The sequence below is a fragment of the Fukomys damarensis genome, unplaced genomic scaffold (assembly GCF_012274545.1).
Source record: "Fukomys damarensis isolate Sample0158 unplaced genomic scaffold, DMR_v1.0_HiC HiC_scaffold_5, whole genome shotgun sequence".
NCBI lineage: Eukaryota > Metazoa > Chordata > Mammalia > Rodentia > Bathyergidae > Fukomys > Fukomys damarensis.
In genome coordinates, this window is record NW_022900917.1 from 75,388,375 (window position 1) to 75,402,141 (window position 13,767).

Below are 13,767 nucleotides of genomic sequence, written 5' to 3' on the forward strand. Positions count from 1 at the left end.
GGACGCCGCCCCCTGCCAACATTCCATCAGCATCCCGGTTTCTCTGAGTTACTATTCACCCAGCACCCAGCTGCCTCTCACCACCTCGTGTGAGCCATCACTCTGATCTGCATCCTCTTGCTCCGGGATCCTGGCAGAAGCCTCACTTCCTCCTGTTGCCTCTGCCCTGCAGTGTCCATGAGAGCCACTGGGGCCAGAGCAGTCCTTGCAGGCAGAAGTCAGATCAGGCCACTCCTCCACTCACAGCCTTTCAGGGGCATTGCCTCTCATAGAGTCAAAGCCCAGCCCTCACCATGACTTACAGAACCTATTGGATGTGGCCATAGTAGCTCCCTGGCCTCACTTCTCACTTTTCCTTCCATGGCCCACTATGCTCCAGCTGCACCAGGCAGTACTTTCAGTTGGCCAAGCACACTCCCACCTCAGGATCTTACCATTTGCTGGTCTCTCTTCTAGAATGGTCCTGGATGGCACAGTGTCTCACTTCCTTCAGGATCTGCTTATCAGATCCTAATTACACGTGCTCCTAAGCAGTGTCAGGTGTGAGAACAGTTACTAACTATGACCCAGATCCTGTGCCGAATGTTGAGGCATAAACACTGAATTCCTGACCCCAAGAAAGTCACAGTTGGGATGGCAAGAAGAGGATAAACAAGCAAGCTAAACAACCAAAAGGTGGATACATGCTGTGTGGAGAGATGGGCATCCTATTCCTGAGCCTTCAGAGGAGAAGGGTAGAGAGTTGCTAGGCCCATAGTGGCACTGCCAGGAAGGGTGATCATGGCCGAGGAACTGACCAGAACCCCACAAACTTGGCTCTTTCTCGACCAAACATGGAGTCAAGAGTGTCCTTAGATTATAATCAGAAGCATTCAAGTTTCCCAGAGCCTGACCCTCATTTGTCCTGTTTATAAATTTGGACATTATGAGTAAATAACCCTTATAAAAGTGATCGGAGGCTATAAACATACCTCAATGTCTGGCAAACAGCCTGACCTCAATAAATGTAGTTTTTCACTTCATTCTTTAATTTGGTTAGGATTAGTGGCCCTCATTCACAGAAAGCCACAGAAAGCAGGAATTCAAAGAACAGGCAGTCACCTCTCCTGACCCAAGGCCAGTTTCCAAATCACCAGTAAACACATTTGTGCACCCATGCTTCTGCCTCATGCCAACCCTGCAAAGTGCCAGCCAGAGCCCAGTTCACAAATGAACACAGGAAACCACCAGAGTGTGGGAGTCCCTCCCCAAAGTTCAGGCCCCTGGACCCAGCCACCGCCTTGGCAGAAATCCACCAAATGCCCTCATCCCTGCCACCCCAGCACAACTATAGCCCACTGAGGGAGTCCCCGTGACACCCAGCACAACTGGTAACATACCCACGGAGCATCCGGGCTGCTGGAGATGCCTAGAAGGGCTCTGCTCCTGGGGAATGATCTTATCTCCTGAGGCAGCAGCTTTCTATTGAAATTATTCATCAGTCCCTGTGATAGGGAATTTCCACCCCTCCCCTTCTCTCTTCCTTGCTGGTGAAACTGACAGTCTGCCTACATTAACGGAGCACTCATTTGCATGATCAAAAGCAGATTTGTTCCAAGATGCAACGTTCCGCCTTTTCCTCCAAGCGCAAGCATCTCCAAGGAAGCCGAGGAAAATCACACAGGGAGCATTGCCGCCTCATCCTGAGCTTGGCCAGGCATCAGTCCTTTAGGGAGCAGGTGGAATGGGGGCCTGTGGTGCGGATTCACCTGAGAGTTGCAAAGCAGCACCTGGCAGCAGAGGAGCTGGCATGAGCCTGAGCACGGGGGTATTGAGTTCTTGGTGCCAGCTTATAGTAAGAGGTGCACGGAGGAGTCCCTAGCACTTGCATGAGATTCCTTGAAGAGAGGCACTACAGCACCAGATCCTGGTGCTCAGAGTGGGTGGGTATAAGACTGGACCCAAGCAGTGCCAAGAGATGGCATTGCAGAAGTGGTCTCCAAGTCATGGCTTTAAGCATGCAATTTAGGTGAGTTGCTTAGTGAGTCTGAGCGGCCATTTCTTCAGCCTTCCAGTGGCACAATGAATGAACCCTTCCTTCCTCCCCGCCCCCAACCCTAACCCTGTCTCCTGCACCTTTGTGAGAGAGCCTCAAAGGAATGAGACAGCTCCTGTGCCCTGGAGACCCTCCTGGTCCAGAGCTCTGGGCTGCCTGGGTGCACTGTGAACCCCCACCCTGTGGTCCAGACCCTCACAACCCCGGGCTCATGGGTCACCTCCCTGCAGCCTCATGTGCTGGGATGGCCCCCGCTCAGCAAGCTGGGGTTCAGGGGGTTGATTATTCCCACCCAAACAGCCTACGTATTCCGAGACTGCGTTGGCATAAAGATGAATGTAGACCAAGCTGGAATCACTGTTATACTTTCATGATCATTACGTTGTCTTCCTTCTGCTTTTAAAAGACACTAACAAGAAAATAACCTTGTGGATCCCTGAAAGCATGGTGGGCCCTGGGCCCCAGGCCAACAAAGAAGGCAGCACATTGTCTTCATGCCATAGTGAGTGGAGGCATGGGGAATCTGCTAGTTGCTTTGCAGAAGCATCCCACAGAGACTTAAGATACTACTCCATGTGCTGGACACTTTTCCGGACTCGGGGAAGTTCTGACCAAACAAATAAAGGCCTGGATGCCGAGTCTGTGTTCTCTGAAGTAGACACACACAGTGATGTTCACACAAATGCTTCAGAGCTTGAAAAGTGTTCTGGAGAAAACCGAACTAGGTCTGTTGCTGAGGAAGTGGCGGCATGGGAAACGAAGTTTGGGGGTGCATCTGGGAAGGTCTTTTGGAGGAGGGGACTTGGGGCTGAGATCAGTGTGGTGAGAAGGAGCCCATCTTAGTTGCTTTTTCTCATTGCTGGGACAAAGTAAACCTTTCCTTCTGGAACTCAGGGGTCAGAATTCTGTCTGAGTTGCTTTTCTCCCTGTTGGGACAGAGCCTCGGGGAGATCTTTGGCAGAGATGCTGTGAGCTTCACAGGGAGGCCATGGCAGAGAGCTGGGGCTGAGAAGGAAGTGCAAGGTGCTGGAGGAGACAGTGGTGCGAGACCTCAGGGACCAGCTAGCAGGAGATTTTATTCTCCTTATAGCACACAGTTATGGAATGCATTTAAGCTGTGTTATCCATCTATGCTTTTCCAATAGAGCATCTGGCAGCTGAAAAAAAAAAACTGATTAAAGACAAGTAACAAAGGAAGACTGCACTAATAAGGAAGTCCAGAGGACAAGCTGGTCACTTTAACGGGGCTGCAGGTGTGGCAGTGGGTAGGAGTGGTAAGACACCAGGCACCTTGGTTCCTCCCTGTGATCCCAGCACTCTGGGCAGCTGAGGCAGGAAGATTGAGCTCAAGCCCAACTTGGGCAACTTAGTGACTTAGTATGTCTCAAAATTTTTAAAAGAGCTGGGTATGTAGCTTAGTATGAAAGGCCTAGGTTCAATGTCTTGTGCTGGGGGGAACAAAAAGAAAGGTGGAAATGAACAAAGAAAGAAAGAAGCAATCAGATTTGAGCCATAGCTTGGACTGGCAGTTCAGGTATATGAGTTGGACATTAGAAGAGAGGCTAGGGCTGTAGGAACAGCTTTGGAAGAAAACTCGGAAAGTCTGATTTCACAAAAGCCAATAAAAGAAAAGGTTTCCAAAGGAAGTGGAGGCCAAGCAGTAAATGCCACTGCAAGTGGAGGGAAATGAAGGCCACGCGGGACAGTAGGCAGATCTAGATGAGGACCCCTCCAGCCGAGGCAGGACCTGGAAGACTGAGCGGAGCCCCTATCACTCTGCATTCTTCCCATTGCGTGTGATAATGGGTATGAACTGGGATAGGATGAGAGAGGGAAAGAGGCTCAGGGCACCACTGGGATGTGTGCTTGGGTATGAGAGGCAGGTGTCGGGCTCACTGAGGTCAGAATAGGAGGGAAGCAGTCACCAGGGTGAGCTTCTGGGGATGTGCAGCTGGCCCCGGCACAGGGCTTCTACAGAATGATTTTCCCAAGATGAGAGGCATTGGGCTAGAAGGTCTGAAGCTCTAGTAGGGAGGTCCAGGAATGTTCGTTGCACAGGTCATTGTGGGGGTAAAAGGAGGAAATGACCCCACCCCCAAGCATGTGTGGGGAAGGGGAAGAAAGGAACAGCAATAGCAGCTTGGGGTCTGTGAATTCAAACGTGGGCAGAGGTAGCAGGGGGAGTTCCAGAGGTGAGTTTGAGAGGTAGCTGTTTAAGCAGGAGGGTTCTGGGGGAGGGTGTGGTGAGCAGCAGCCACTGGGGGTCTTTGTGGAGGTGCTGGACAGGAAAGGGAGGAGAGTGAACTAATGGAGACCACTACATAAACAGGTCCATTGAAAGCATGCCGTGGGGGGCAGAGAGGCAGATGGGGACCCTCGGTGGGAACCGACAAGAGCCTCTGAGATCCAGGTGGGCTGGGATACACAGGAAGGTCTGAGGGATGAGGGGCAGGAAAGGTCCCCAGAGCACTGGGCAGCAGGCCTGAACCTTAGAGGGAAAAGAGCCCTTGGTCCAGGGGGAGGAAGGGCTCAGGGTGGGCTGTTGCCCTGAGAACAGGCTGGTGCTGGTCTGGGAAGACGTCTAGGAGGCGTCAGTGTGAGCTGCAGTAAGGACAGGAATCCTCTGGCACCTCAGGGGCACCTGCAGACCACAGAGATGTGAGGGCACCAGGCCCACACTGTGCACCTCGGCCCTGATGGCTCACAGCTGCAGTCCACTGTGCAGGAAAAGGGCAGGGGGAAGCCCCCAGCCTCCCTGCCTGGCTCTACCTCCCACTCCTCCGCCCTCACCCACCCTGTGACCCTGCGTGCATAGGGCTGGGCCTCACCTCGTGTCAGGGCTCAGTGCCCTCCATGCTGCCCACACTATGTGCAGCGGGTACCCTCACCCACCTGCCCAGCCAGGAACAGGAGCACAGAGAGGTGTCTTCTGAGTATATCCACTCACTACGGACACATCGGGAGCTGGATTCAAACCACTTCTCTTTAAGGCCAAGAGCTTCACTGTCACCCATGAGCAAGACATTCAGGTGACGCTAAAGCCCTCAGCATCTCTCAGGGCTTCCCAGTGGCCTGACTCCCAACTGCTAACAGCAGCCCCTTGAAATGGCACTTGGAGGACCTGCCCATCCTCAATAATCCCCTAGTGCAGCCTGCCTGTGGCAAACCGGCTGGCTGCAGGGAGTCTGTGGAAGTGTCCACAGGCCCTCCTGCTGTGTCTCTAATTAAACCAGCAGGAGCATCTGTGCTCAAGACATATGTGCAGTAGGCTTTGCTGAGAAGAGGCCCTGCTACCGCCCTGCACCCCTCGGGGACGGATCCATGTACCCAGGGCTCTGTCATACTCACTTCTGTGGAGGCACCTTGCTGAGTGCCAAATCCTCCCAGGTGCACGGAGATGAGCTCCTGCCATGTACCCACTTTGGCCCAGTCCCAGGATTTTCATTCTAAAACACTCATGGGGCCAGATGTGGGGGTGCACACATGTAATCCCAGCACTGTGGCAGGCTGAGGCAAGTTCCATTCCAGCTTATGTGACTTAGTCAGACCCCGTGTCACAATATGACAGGGCCGAGGGTTCAATCCTCGCTACAAGAAAAGAGGGCGTGAATGACCCTTGGGTCTGGCCCTCTTGCTGCACCCCTTCTGTCCTCCATGAGCACCTCTCTCCTCTTGTGGCTCACAGCTGAGCATTTGGGAAGCCCCTGCCACTACTTGGTGTCATATTTCCTTGCACCATCTTTCAGACATTCATACTACCCACAGGAAGACAGCAGATAGAAATAAGAGCAAGAGGGAGACGCTTCCTTCCTTTGGGACACACATAGCATCCTGGGATGTTTTCCCATGCAATAAAGTGGTTTGGGATCCGTGTTCTTCTTTCTCTCCTTTTGCTAACCTAAGCCAATGGAAACCCAGGATTAGTACAAGCAGATCTCATCCATTAAGTGCTGCCTTCCAGACTTGGAGCTCAGCCCGGCACAATGCCATGTCTAAGTCCTCAGACAACGCTGTGAAGCAATCTTTAAGTCCAGCTTGCCTGTGAGGAGTCCGAGGATCAGAAGGGGTAAGGGACTTTCCCAGAGGCACACAGCTGGGAAGTGTCCCAGCACTGAGACCCACCAGCCCCTCCTAGTCCACACCACAAGCAGACGGCCTGCACGTGCAGCAGAACAAGTGACTGCAAGTCACATTAGGGGAGCTCTGTTCCCCTCATCCTTGTGGCAGGTAAACACAGGGCTGGATCAGTATTACTGAACCATTTTGAAGGTGCAAGCCTCCAAGAAAGGTGAAAATGTCCCTACCAAGTCCCCCAGGTCTGGCAGCTGGCACTTCACAGTAATGGTGGCTCCAATACCAATATTCTCCTCCCCATGCTGGCCTGGGACCCCAGGGGCAGACTTCTCTTCCTCCTCACTCCCACCAGTAATGCTGGACAGTGGGCAAGTTCGAGCAAGGGACAGGGCTGACACTCCTGGCAGTGAGCGCTTGGCTTGGTCCCTGCACCTGTGACCTTTGCCAGGCTCCCACCCCCAGGGCATTGCTGTTCAGATGCTCCTGTGAGCACGGTGATATGTACAGTGCAAAGCTGTAAATAAGAGGAGGTGTGAAAATGGTGACTAATATCATGTTTGTCATGAAATATTCCATCCAGAAAATAGTATAATGTGCTTTCCCCTAAACCATTAATAGCATGGTGTTGACACAGTGGATTCCAGGTGATGTGTTTGGGTGGATGAGACTGGCATAGCCCAGACAGGAGCGGAAACTCTGCTGTGTGCAGCTGCTAAGAGCAGGGGCAAAGACATGGTGTCAAAGTTCACACGGCAGGAAGAAGGCAGAGCAGGGGTTCAGATGCTCTTCGGGTCTGCGAGAGGGTATCTGTGGGGTGTGGGTATGGCTGTGTGCATATGCACGTGACTGTGCTGCATATGTGTGTGTTCTGTGTGCATGCGATCTCCTCCTTTAACGGCTAGCGTGTGGCTGTGGTCAGTAATATCAAGAGGCAGCTCAGGAATTCACTTCTCTGACTGAACAGATACTAACGTGCTTCCCTATTTGCTTCAGACTTCATTCCAAGGAGTGGAGTGTCATGGAGAGAATGAGCCCTGCCCTCTGCACCCAGTTCGCTGCTCAACTCCCTGGCTCCCCTGTGGGACTGGAGGACGGGAGGGGACAAACGTGCCTTTGCCCAGTCACTCCACACCTGGTACAGCCCATCCGCAGGACAGCTGTCCTCGCAGGAGGGAGCCCTCCAGGGAAGGCGTGCTGCCCCTTGACTTCTGACCCCACATGCTTGGAATGTTTAGACAGGCAGTTTAAACATGTCAGGGGTGCTGATAAATCGGGCCACAGTTTACACAAGAACCTAGACAGATGTAAATGCACTTCTCGGGCCTGTGCAGGGGCCTGGAGACCAGGCAGCTCTCCCTACAGCTGCATCCCTCACATTTTGCAATCCCTTGTCTGCAGAATCAAGGCAGCCAAGTCTTGGAGCAAGGAAATCATCTACCCTGGACCCCACTGGGTGGATGGCGGCAAGGCCAGGATAAGGAAAGGAGGAGGGAAGGAGGAAGAACAGCATGAGAAGAGACACAGAGAACGAGCGAGCCACTCCCCTCTGGACCCCCTTGCTCCCTGTACCCCCTTGGCCACATGCCTTCCCTGATGGACCCGTGTGCAGTACTCCAGCCCAGCTTCTCCCCACTTCTCCCCCTGCCTCAGTGTTTTCCAAGAACCAGTCCTGGCTAGCTGTGTGCTCAGCTGCCCATTCTCACCTCTGCCCAGTAACCCACATGCCCAGAAGAGCCAGAGTTAGACCAGGGCACTTGTGGCCCCTTTCCCAGCCTGGCAGTCAACCTAGAGGGAGTGTTCTGTGTACAGCAGCACAGTCATGCATTCATCCAACAGTACGTTGGGAATGACTGAGTCAGGCGGTAGAGCTGACCTGAGCTGGGCCCATAGAGACAGAGCAGCCCAGGTGGAGCCAGCTGGTGGGACCAGGTATGTGGCCTGATCATAAATGGCAGTGTTGTCCAGCACTGACCCCACTAAGTGATTCGTGTGGATGTTTCTTCCTGGCCATCCCATGACCATCCATGAAAGATGCCTTTGTTTCCACATGTACACTGGAAGGCACATGGGGCACAGCCATGGTGTAGAAGGTCATATGGCAGGAAGAAGGAAGAATAGGGGTCCAAATCTGGGCAGTCTGGTTCCAGCACCCAGGAGCTTTATGCCATGTTCTATTACTCCTCAGAGAGAAAATTCTAGAACAAATCTAGACTTGAACTTATCATGTTTTTGTGTTTTTAGAGATTTGAGGAAAGTCAAGGCCGAACCGAGAGCAAAATAGCCTTTTACCAGGCGCTGCAGAACTCACTGGGTGGTGAGGACTCAGATGCCCGAGTCCTGGAAGCAGCCACGTGGTACTACTCCCTGGGACACTCTGAAGATGACTATGCCTCCTTCTCCCGGGCGCTGGAGAACGCCACCCGGTGAGCCAGCCTGGGACATGGGCCAGATGGTGTTCAGTGCTGAAGAGGCTGAGGGCCTTGGGCTTTGTTTGTGGTGTCCCTTCCCCTTCAATCCATCCACAGCACAGGGGCACTGTGAGGGCAGGCCTGGGGTAGTATGGGTGCCCCCACTGCTGGGAACACTGGCCAGTGGAGAAACGGGAGCCCAGCTCTTCCTGGGAGAGTGGGAACCACAGGGGCAGACACGGTGCCTGCCACAGGTGGCTGCAGTGTGTGTCAAGGCCAGCACTCAGCACAGAGAACCTGACCTGGCCTCTCGCTCTCCGTGCCTGGCACCTGTACTCTGTCTGCCCTTGGCCCCACCAGGAGGGGATATACAGCCTTGAAGGCAGCTGCATGCTCACAAGTCCTATAGCTGAATCCACTATGGCCAGAGTCCACCTTGCACGTGGAAATCAGGGGTCTTGTTCAGGAGGTCTTGGGCACAATGTCACAGCCCAATAAGGAGAAGCCCACAGCTTTGGGGGGCCATTAGGCCCTTTCATCATGGGTGCCACTTCTTGTACTCGCTGCTGTATGGTCACCTTGCCCTCTTCACTCTCAAGCTTCTCCCACTTGGAGGGACTGCCTGGCTTCACCCTATGAGAGCTAGGGGCCGCCCTAGGCCTCTGCTATTCCCAGCACACACCCCGCACAGTGCTGCTCGAGTCTCCCTCTCCCAGGGAACCAGAAGCTCATGGAGGTGGGAACTGTGGCTTCAGTGAGCACTCAGCAGATACACAAGGCCCCAGTTTTAAGAACAAAGAAGTATGCAGGCTGCAGCTCTCCCTTCCTCCAGAGGCCCTGGAGAAGAGGCCTCAGTGGAGATTCAGCTCTCATCTCTGTGGTCCCAAAGTGTGCTTAGCTCCTCTTGCAGGACCCACCTCCAAATGGGAAGGGAGAAGCCTGTGGGGGTCAGGGTCCCAGGGGTCGTGTCTCCACCTACCCCCAGGCCCATCAGGCCTTCTTCCTTCTCATCTCGGACACAGGGTCAGTATCGCAGCTCAGACCTCATGAGCCCACGCTGGCCCTGACTCGGCTGGGCAGGGTGAAATGGAAGACAGTAGAGGCTGTGGTTGCGATCTAAGGGTCACCAGCTCAGAATAAATCTCTGTGCCTCCCACATGGTTCTTGGGGCCCAGAGAGACTTTGATTTCCCTCTAATGGAGAGCTAGGTCTGAAGCAAGCAGCCAACAGCTATTTCTGGAGGCCCAGCCTTGGGCCAGACTGAAAGCACTCACAGATACCCAGTGGCTGACCCGCAGAGACTCCCCACCACATCCAGGCTACCCCTGATCATGCTTTGGGGAGAGCGTAGGGCCTGAGATCAGCAAACCAAGCTGTTGCTGCCTTGGTGCCTTGGATTTAAAAACAGCCCTGCCTTGGGGTAAGAGCTGAGGCCGGAAGAAGGCAGCAAGGTCAAGGGAGATGTCACTGAGGAGGCATATGCCAGTCCTTCCTTGGCTCAGGCCCTTGCTGTCCTGGCCAGATGGGTAGCCACCTCCTGTGGGCTTCCCTAACTCCAGGTCCCTGGATCAGATCTCCCCTGGGCAGCATGGCCTCTGCCTCCAGGTCTGATGCCATCCTGTCCTGCACACCAGCAGAGTTCAGCTGCCATCACCTGCCTTTGCAGACCTGACACTGGCTCAGAACCTCACTGACACGCTCCCACTGCTCTAAGGCTTACCAGGTGATGCCATCCCTGCAACCAGGAAAGGGGTCATGCTCCTTTCCTAAGGGCTTCCATGGTCTTCTTAGTGTTGGCCCTTGCAAAGTCTCCGCCGCACTCTAGGGCCCTGGCCCTGTTTCTCAGGTGAGAAGATGAAGATCAAAGAGCTGAAGGGACTGCTGAGCATCTCCACTCACCCAGCAGGGCTCTCAGGATTCAGTCTAGTCTCACAGTCAGCCAGAACCTGTCTGTTCCTCACCGGCTGCCTGTCTCTAGGCACACAGCCCCAGCCTTCACCTTCCCACCGAATCTGCTGCTGGAAGCTGCCACTTCCGGGATTCATTCGCACCCCGGCCCCCAGGGGTGCTAAGGTGGGATTTAGGTATTCTGAGGCCAGGAATCTCCAGCTCCCCCGCCCACCATTTTGAACCAGATCATTCTGGGTGTGGGGGCTGCCCTGGGCTGTGTAGGATGTGTAGCAGCATCCTAGACGTCAGTAGAAACTTTCCACCCTCTGTCCTAACAACCAGAAACACCTCCAGGAATTGCCAAAAGTTCCCTGGGGCAAATTCACCTCTAGTGAGAGTCGCAGGTTTAAAGGTATCATATGCATAAAACATCTCTGAGGACTTTGTCTTCCCTTAAAATGTAGTTATTTACCTCCTGCTCCGTAATATTTTTACTCTGTTGCTATACCGGGTGTGGTCCCAAATCTTTGTGTAAAACAAACATTCGAGGAAGAGCTTCACACCATGGCCTTCATGGCCCCTGAGCTGCATCACCATGGTGCCAGCTTTGGATCTCGGTCTGCTGTAAACCAGAGCAGACCACATGCCGCATCTCAGCTCTTCTGCCAGGGCCGCAGCAGAGCCCCTCTGAAAGGGGCCGGATGTGGAGAGCAGCGTCCTCTGCAGGCTGAGGCAGAGGAGCTTGGGGGATGAGGGGACCTTGGGGGCCCTGGCTTGGGAGAAGCTCTCGCCTGGCCAGCTGTCCACAGAGCTGTGTGTCACCAGGTTGCCTCCTCCGTCCTCTCCCTAGGGACTACTTCATTACCTGCCCTACAATCGACCTGGCCAGACTCTGGGCAAAGAGCACCCGAGGAAATGTCTTCATGTACCACGCCCCGGAAATCTACGGCCATGGCAGGTGAGGGAGCTGTGTGACCCTAGTGGGTGCAGGCGGAGAGAGTGGCCTGGCAGGGTCCTTGTCACTGCTATGAGCCAGAGGGAGTCTGAGGAAAGAGGGGACTGAGGTACAAGTCTGGGATCAGTGACATAGGACCCTCCACCTACCTCTCTGAACCTCAGTTTCATCGTCTGACAAATGGGAAGAGTAGGAGCAACCACTTCATTTATCTTGGTCCTACAGACAGAGGAAGTAAAGTAAGAGAGGTAGGGAGCTTTGTCAATGATGGTATGGTTTGCAACTGGCATCTGGTGTTCGGTATTGATTGATTAACTTGGCTTGGGCATTATTCTTGCATATTACATGTCTAGAAACAAATCACTTGCTTTAAAAAAATGATTTTTTTCCAATGTATGAAATAATAAGTCTTTTCCAAGACAAAGGAAGGGAGCCGGTGTCCTGGGTCTCTTTTCCTCTCTCCCAGAGGCCCATGCAGGCCCTCGGCTCCATCTCTGAGCACAGGGCCATTGCACAGTCCAGACCTCAGGTGACCTTGCTGACCCTCATGAAGCCACCAGTCACCCCCGCAAAGGTGCTGCCTCTAAGTAACATCACCATGAGAGCTCTTCTCCATGAGCCTTGGACGGGAGGGGCATTCAGACCACTGCGATGAGCTGGAGCTCCAAGGAGCTCCATGTGACTGCAAGACAAGCAGCTGGCTGGTGACAGAGCAGCAGCCTTCCATGATATCTCTCTTTCCCCTATGACACGCACTCCCTGCACAGGGCCATCTGATTTCACCTCCCCAGGGCCCCCAAGTGGTTCAGACTGTGGTAGGCACCAGCAGCAGCTGTGGGGTTTGGGTGGACAGGAAAGGAGCCATGTCACCCGATGGTGACAGGCACCACAGTGGGGAGCCAGTGGGGAGCATGTTCCTGGAATCAGCCTTAGCCAGGCACTTAGATTCTCTCCCTCCGCCCTGGTCCCTTGTCGTTTCTGCATTCCTCCCTTTGCAGGTAAGGTACAAGGCTGCTGTGGCAAAGTCAGTTCCTCGGGAGCCTTAGTGATCCCAGCAGTCTGGGAGGTGAGGCAGGAAGATTGCAAATTTAACCCTGGGCTGGGCCATTTAACAAAGCCCTGTCTCAAAAGAGAAAGTTAAAAAAAAAAAAAGAAAAAAAAGAGGACTGGGACTATAGTTTGTTGTGAAAACCCTGAGTTTTCTGCCATGCCGTTCTCTTCCCCGCAAAATGCCCACAGCTTTGGTCCCCAAAGATTACAGTGGCAAAAGAATAAGAAATTCATCCACACATAAGGGTAAATAAAGCACTCTACAATAAAAGCATTCGTAAGACCCCAGCCAGAATGGGTGGTGCTGGGCCCCACCTGGGTTAGTGGGGGAGAGCTACAGAAATGGATCATCTCAAGCTATAGATGCTGAGGGCGGAAATCAAAGCGTGGGCTGGGGCAGCTCTCCTGAAGGAAAGGTGTTTCCAGCTTGTCCCCTGCTGCTGGTGGCCTGGACACTCTCAGCTTCTTCCAGGGTCTCTCCACACCACTTTCCTTTGTATGTGTCTGTCTCTGGCTCCACATCTTCCCCTTCTGCAGGGGCGTCAGTCACACTGATTAGGTCCCATCCTAACGACCTTGATTTGGCCTAATTACCTGTGTGTAGGGAGCCTTGCTTGAACAGGGTGGCATTCTGAGGTACTGGGGTTAGGACTCCAGCGTATGGTGTGGAGGGGACGCAGCTTGATTCCCAGCCCTGCCCTCCGCCCAAAGCAGCAGAGCCCTGCTAGGACCTGCTGAATGCGAGGCACCTGCGGCAGTGGCCTGGAGCTGGGGCCTCAGCAGAGTTATCCTGCACAGACTCAGGGGCGTCCTCAGTCTCCTGCAGCCAGACTGGCTTCTTCTGTTGTTGGAGTGACCTCCTCATGTTCCTCCAGGGACCTTTGAAGGGGCCCCACTGTGCTGGCTCAGGAAAATTCCCACAAAACAGATGCTTTAAAGGAGCCTCTAGCTCTCTCTCTCTCTCTCTCTCTCTCTCTGTGTGTGTGTGTGTGTGTGTGTGTCTCTCTCTCTCCTCCAGAGCCTCAGGCTGCTGACACAGGTCAGGATTGGGCAGGTGCTCAGGCAATCCTGCTAAAGGACAGCAGTGACTCAGCCACCTCATTGGATGATGGGGAACAAGTCTTTTCCACTCTAGCATTCACGTTCCGTGGGGCTCAGTTTCACCATCTGTAAATTGGGAGTAGGGAGGTGGGCATGGCTGGCAGTGGATTTTTCCATGGGGCCCAGGTCCTGGGCTTCTGTGAGTTGGAGCACAAGGTGTGTTGGTGCCTCCAGGGTCCTCTCTGTCTCACAGCTGGAGCTCTAGAAGTGCATCCAGCCTGCTCAGTTCGGAATGGTGCAGACCTTTGGTGCAG

The 13,767-nt window shown here is 53.8% G+C and overlaps 2 protein-coding genes across 3 annotated transcripts in view; one reads left to right on the forward strand and one right to left on the reverse strand.

Annotated features, from left to right (window-relative positions):
• Sla (Src like adaptor) overlaps positions 1 to 1,470 on the reverse strand; it is a 54,497-nt gene extending 53,027 nt beyond the window's left edge. Inside the window, exon 1 of the mRNA XM_010629587.2 lies at positions 1,380 to 1,470. The gene's annotated coding sequence lies outside the window, so the exon portion shown is untranslated. The remainder of the gene's footprint in view (positions 1 to 1,379) is intronic.
• Positions 1 to 13,767, forward strand: part of Tg (thyroglobulin) — a 203,508-nt gene that overhangs the window by 179,015 nt on the left and 10,726 nt on the right. For both annotated transcript variants that reach the window (XM_010629590.1, XM_033760858.1), the window contains exons 44-45: positions 8,351 to 8,532; positions 11,258 to 11,365. In XM_010629590.1, coding sequence (XP_010627892.1) covers positions 8,351 to 8,532; positions 11,258 to 11,365 — 290 coding nt within the window. The remainder of the gene's footprint in view (positions 1 to 8,350; positions 8,533 to 11,257; positions 11,366 to 13,767) is intronic.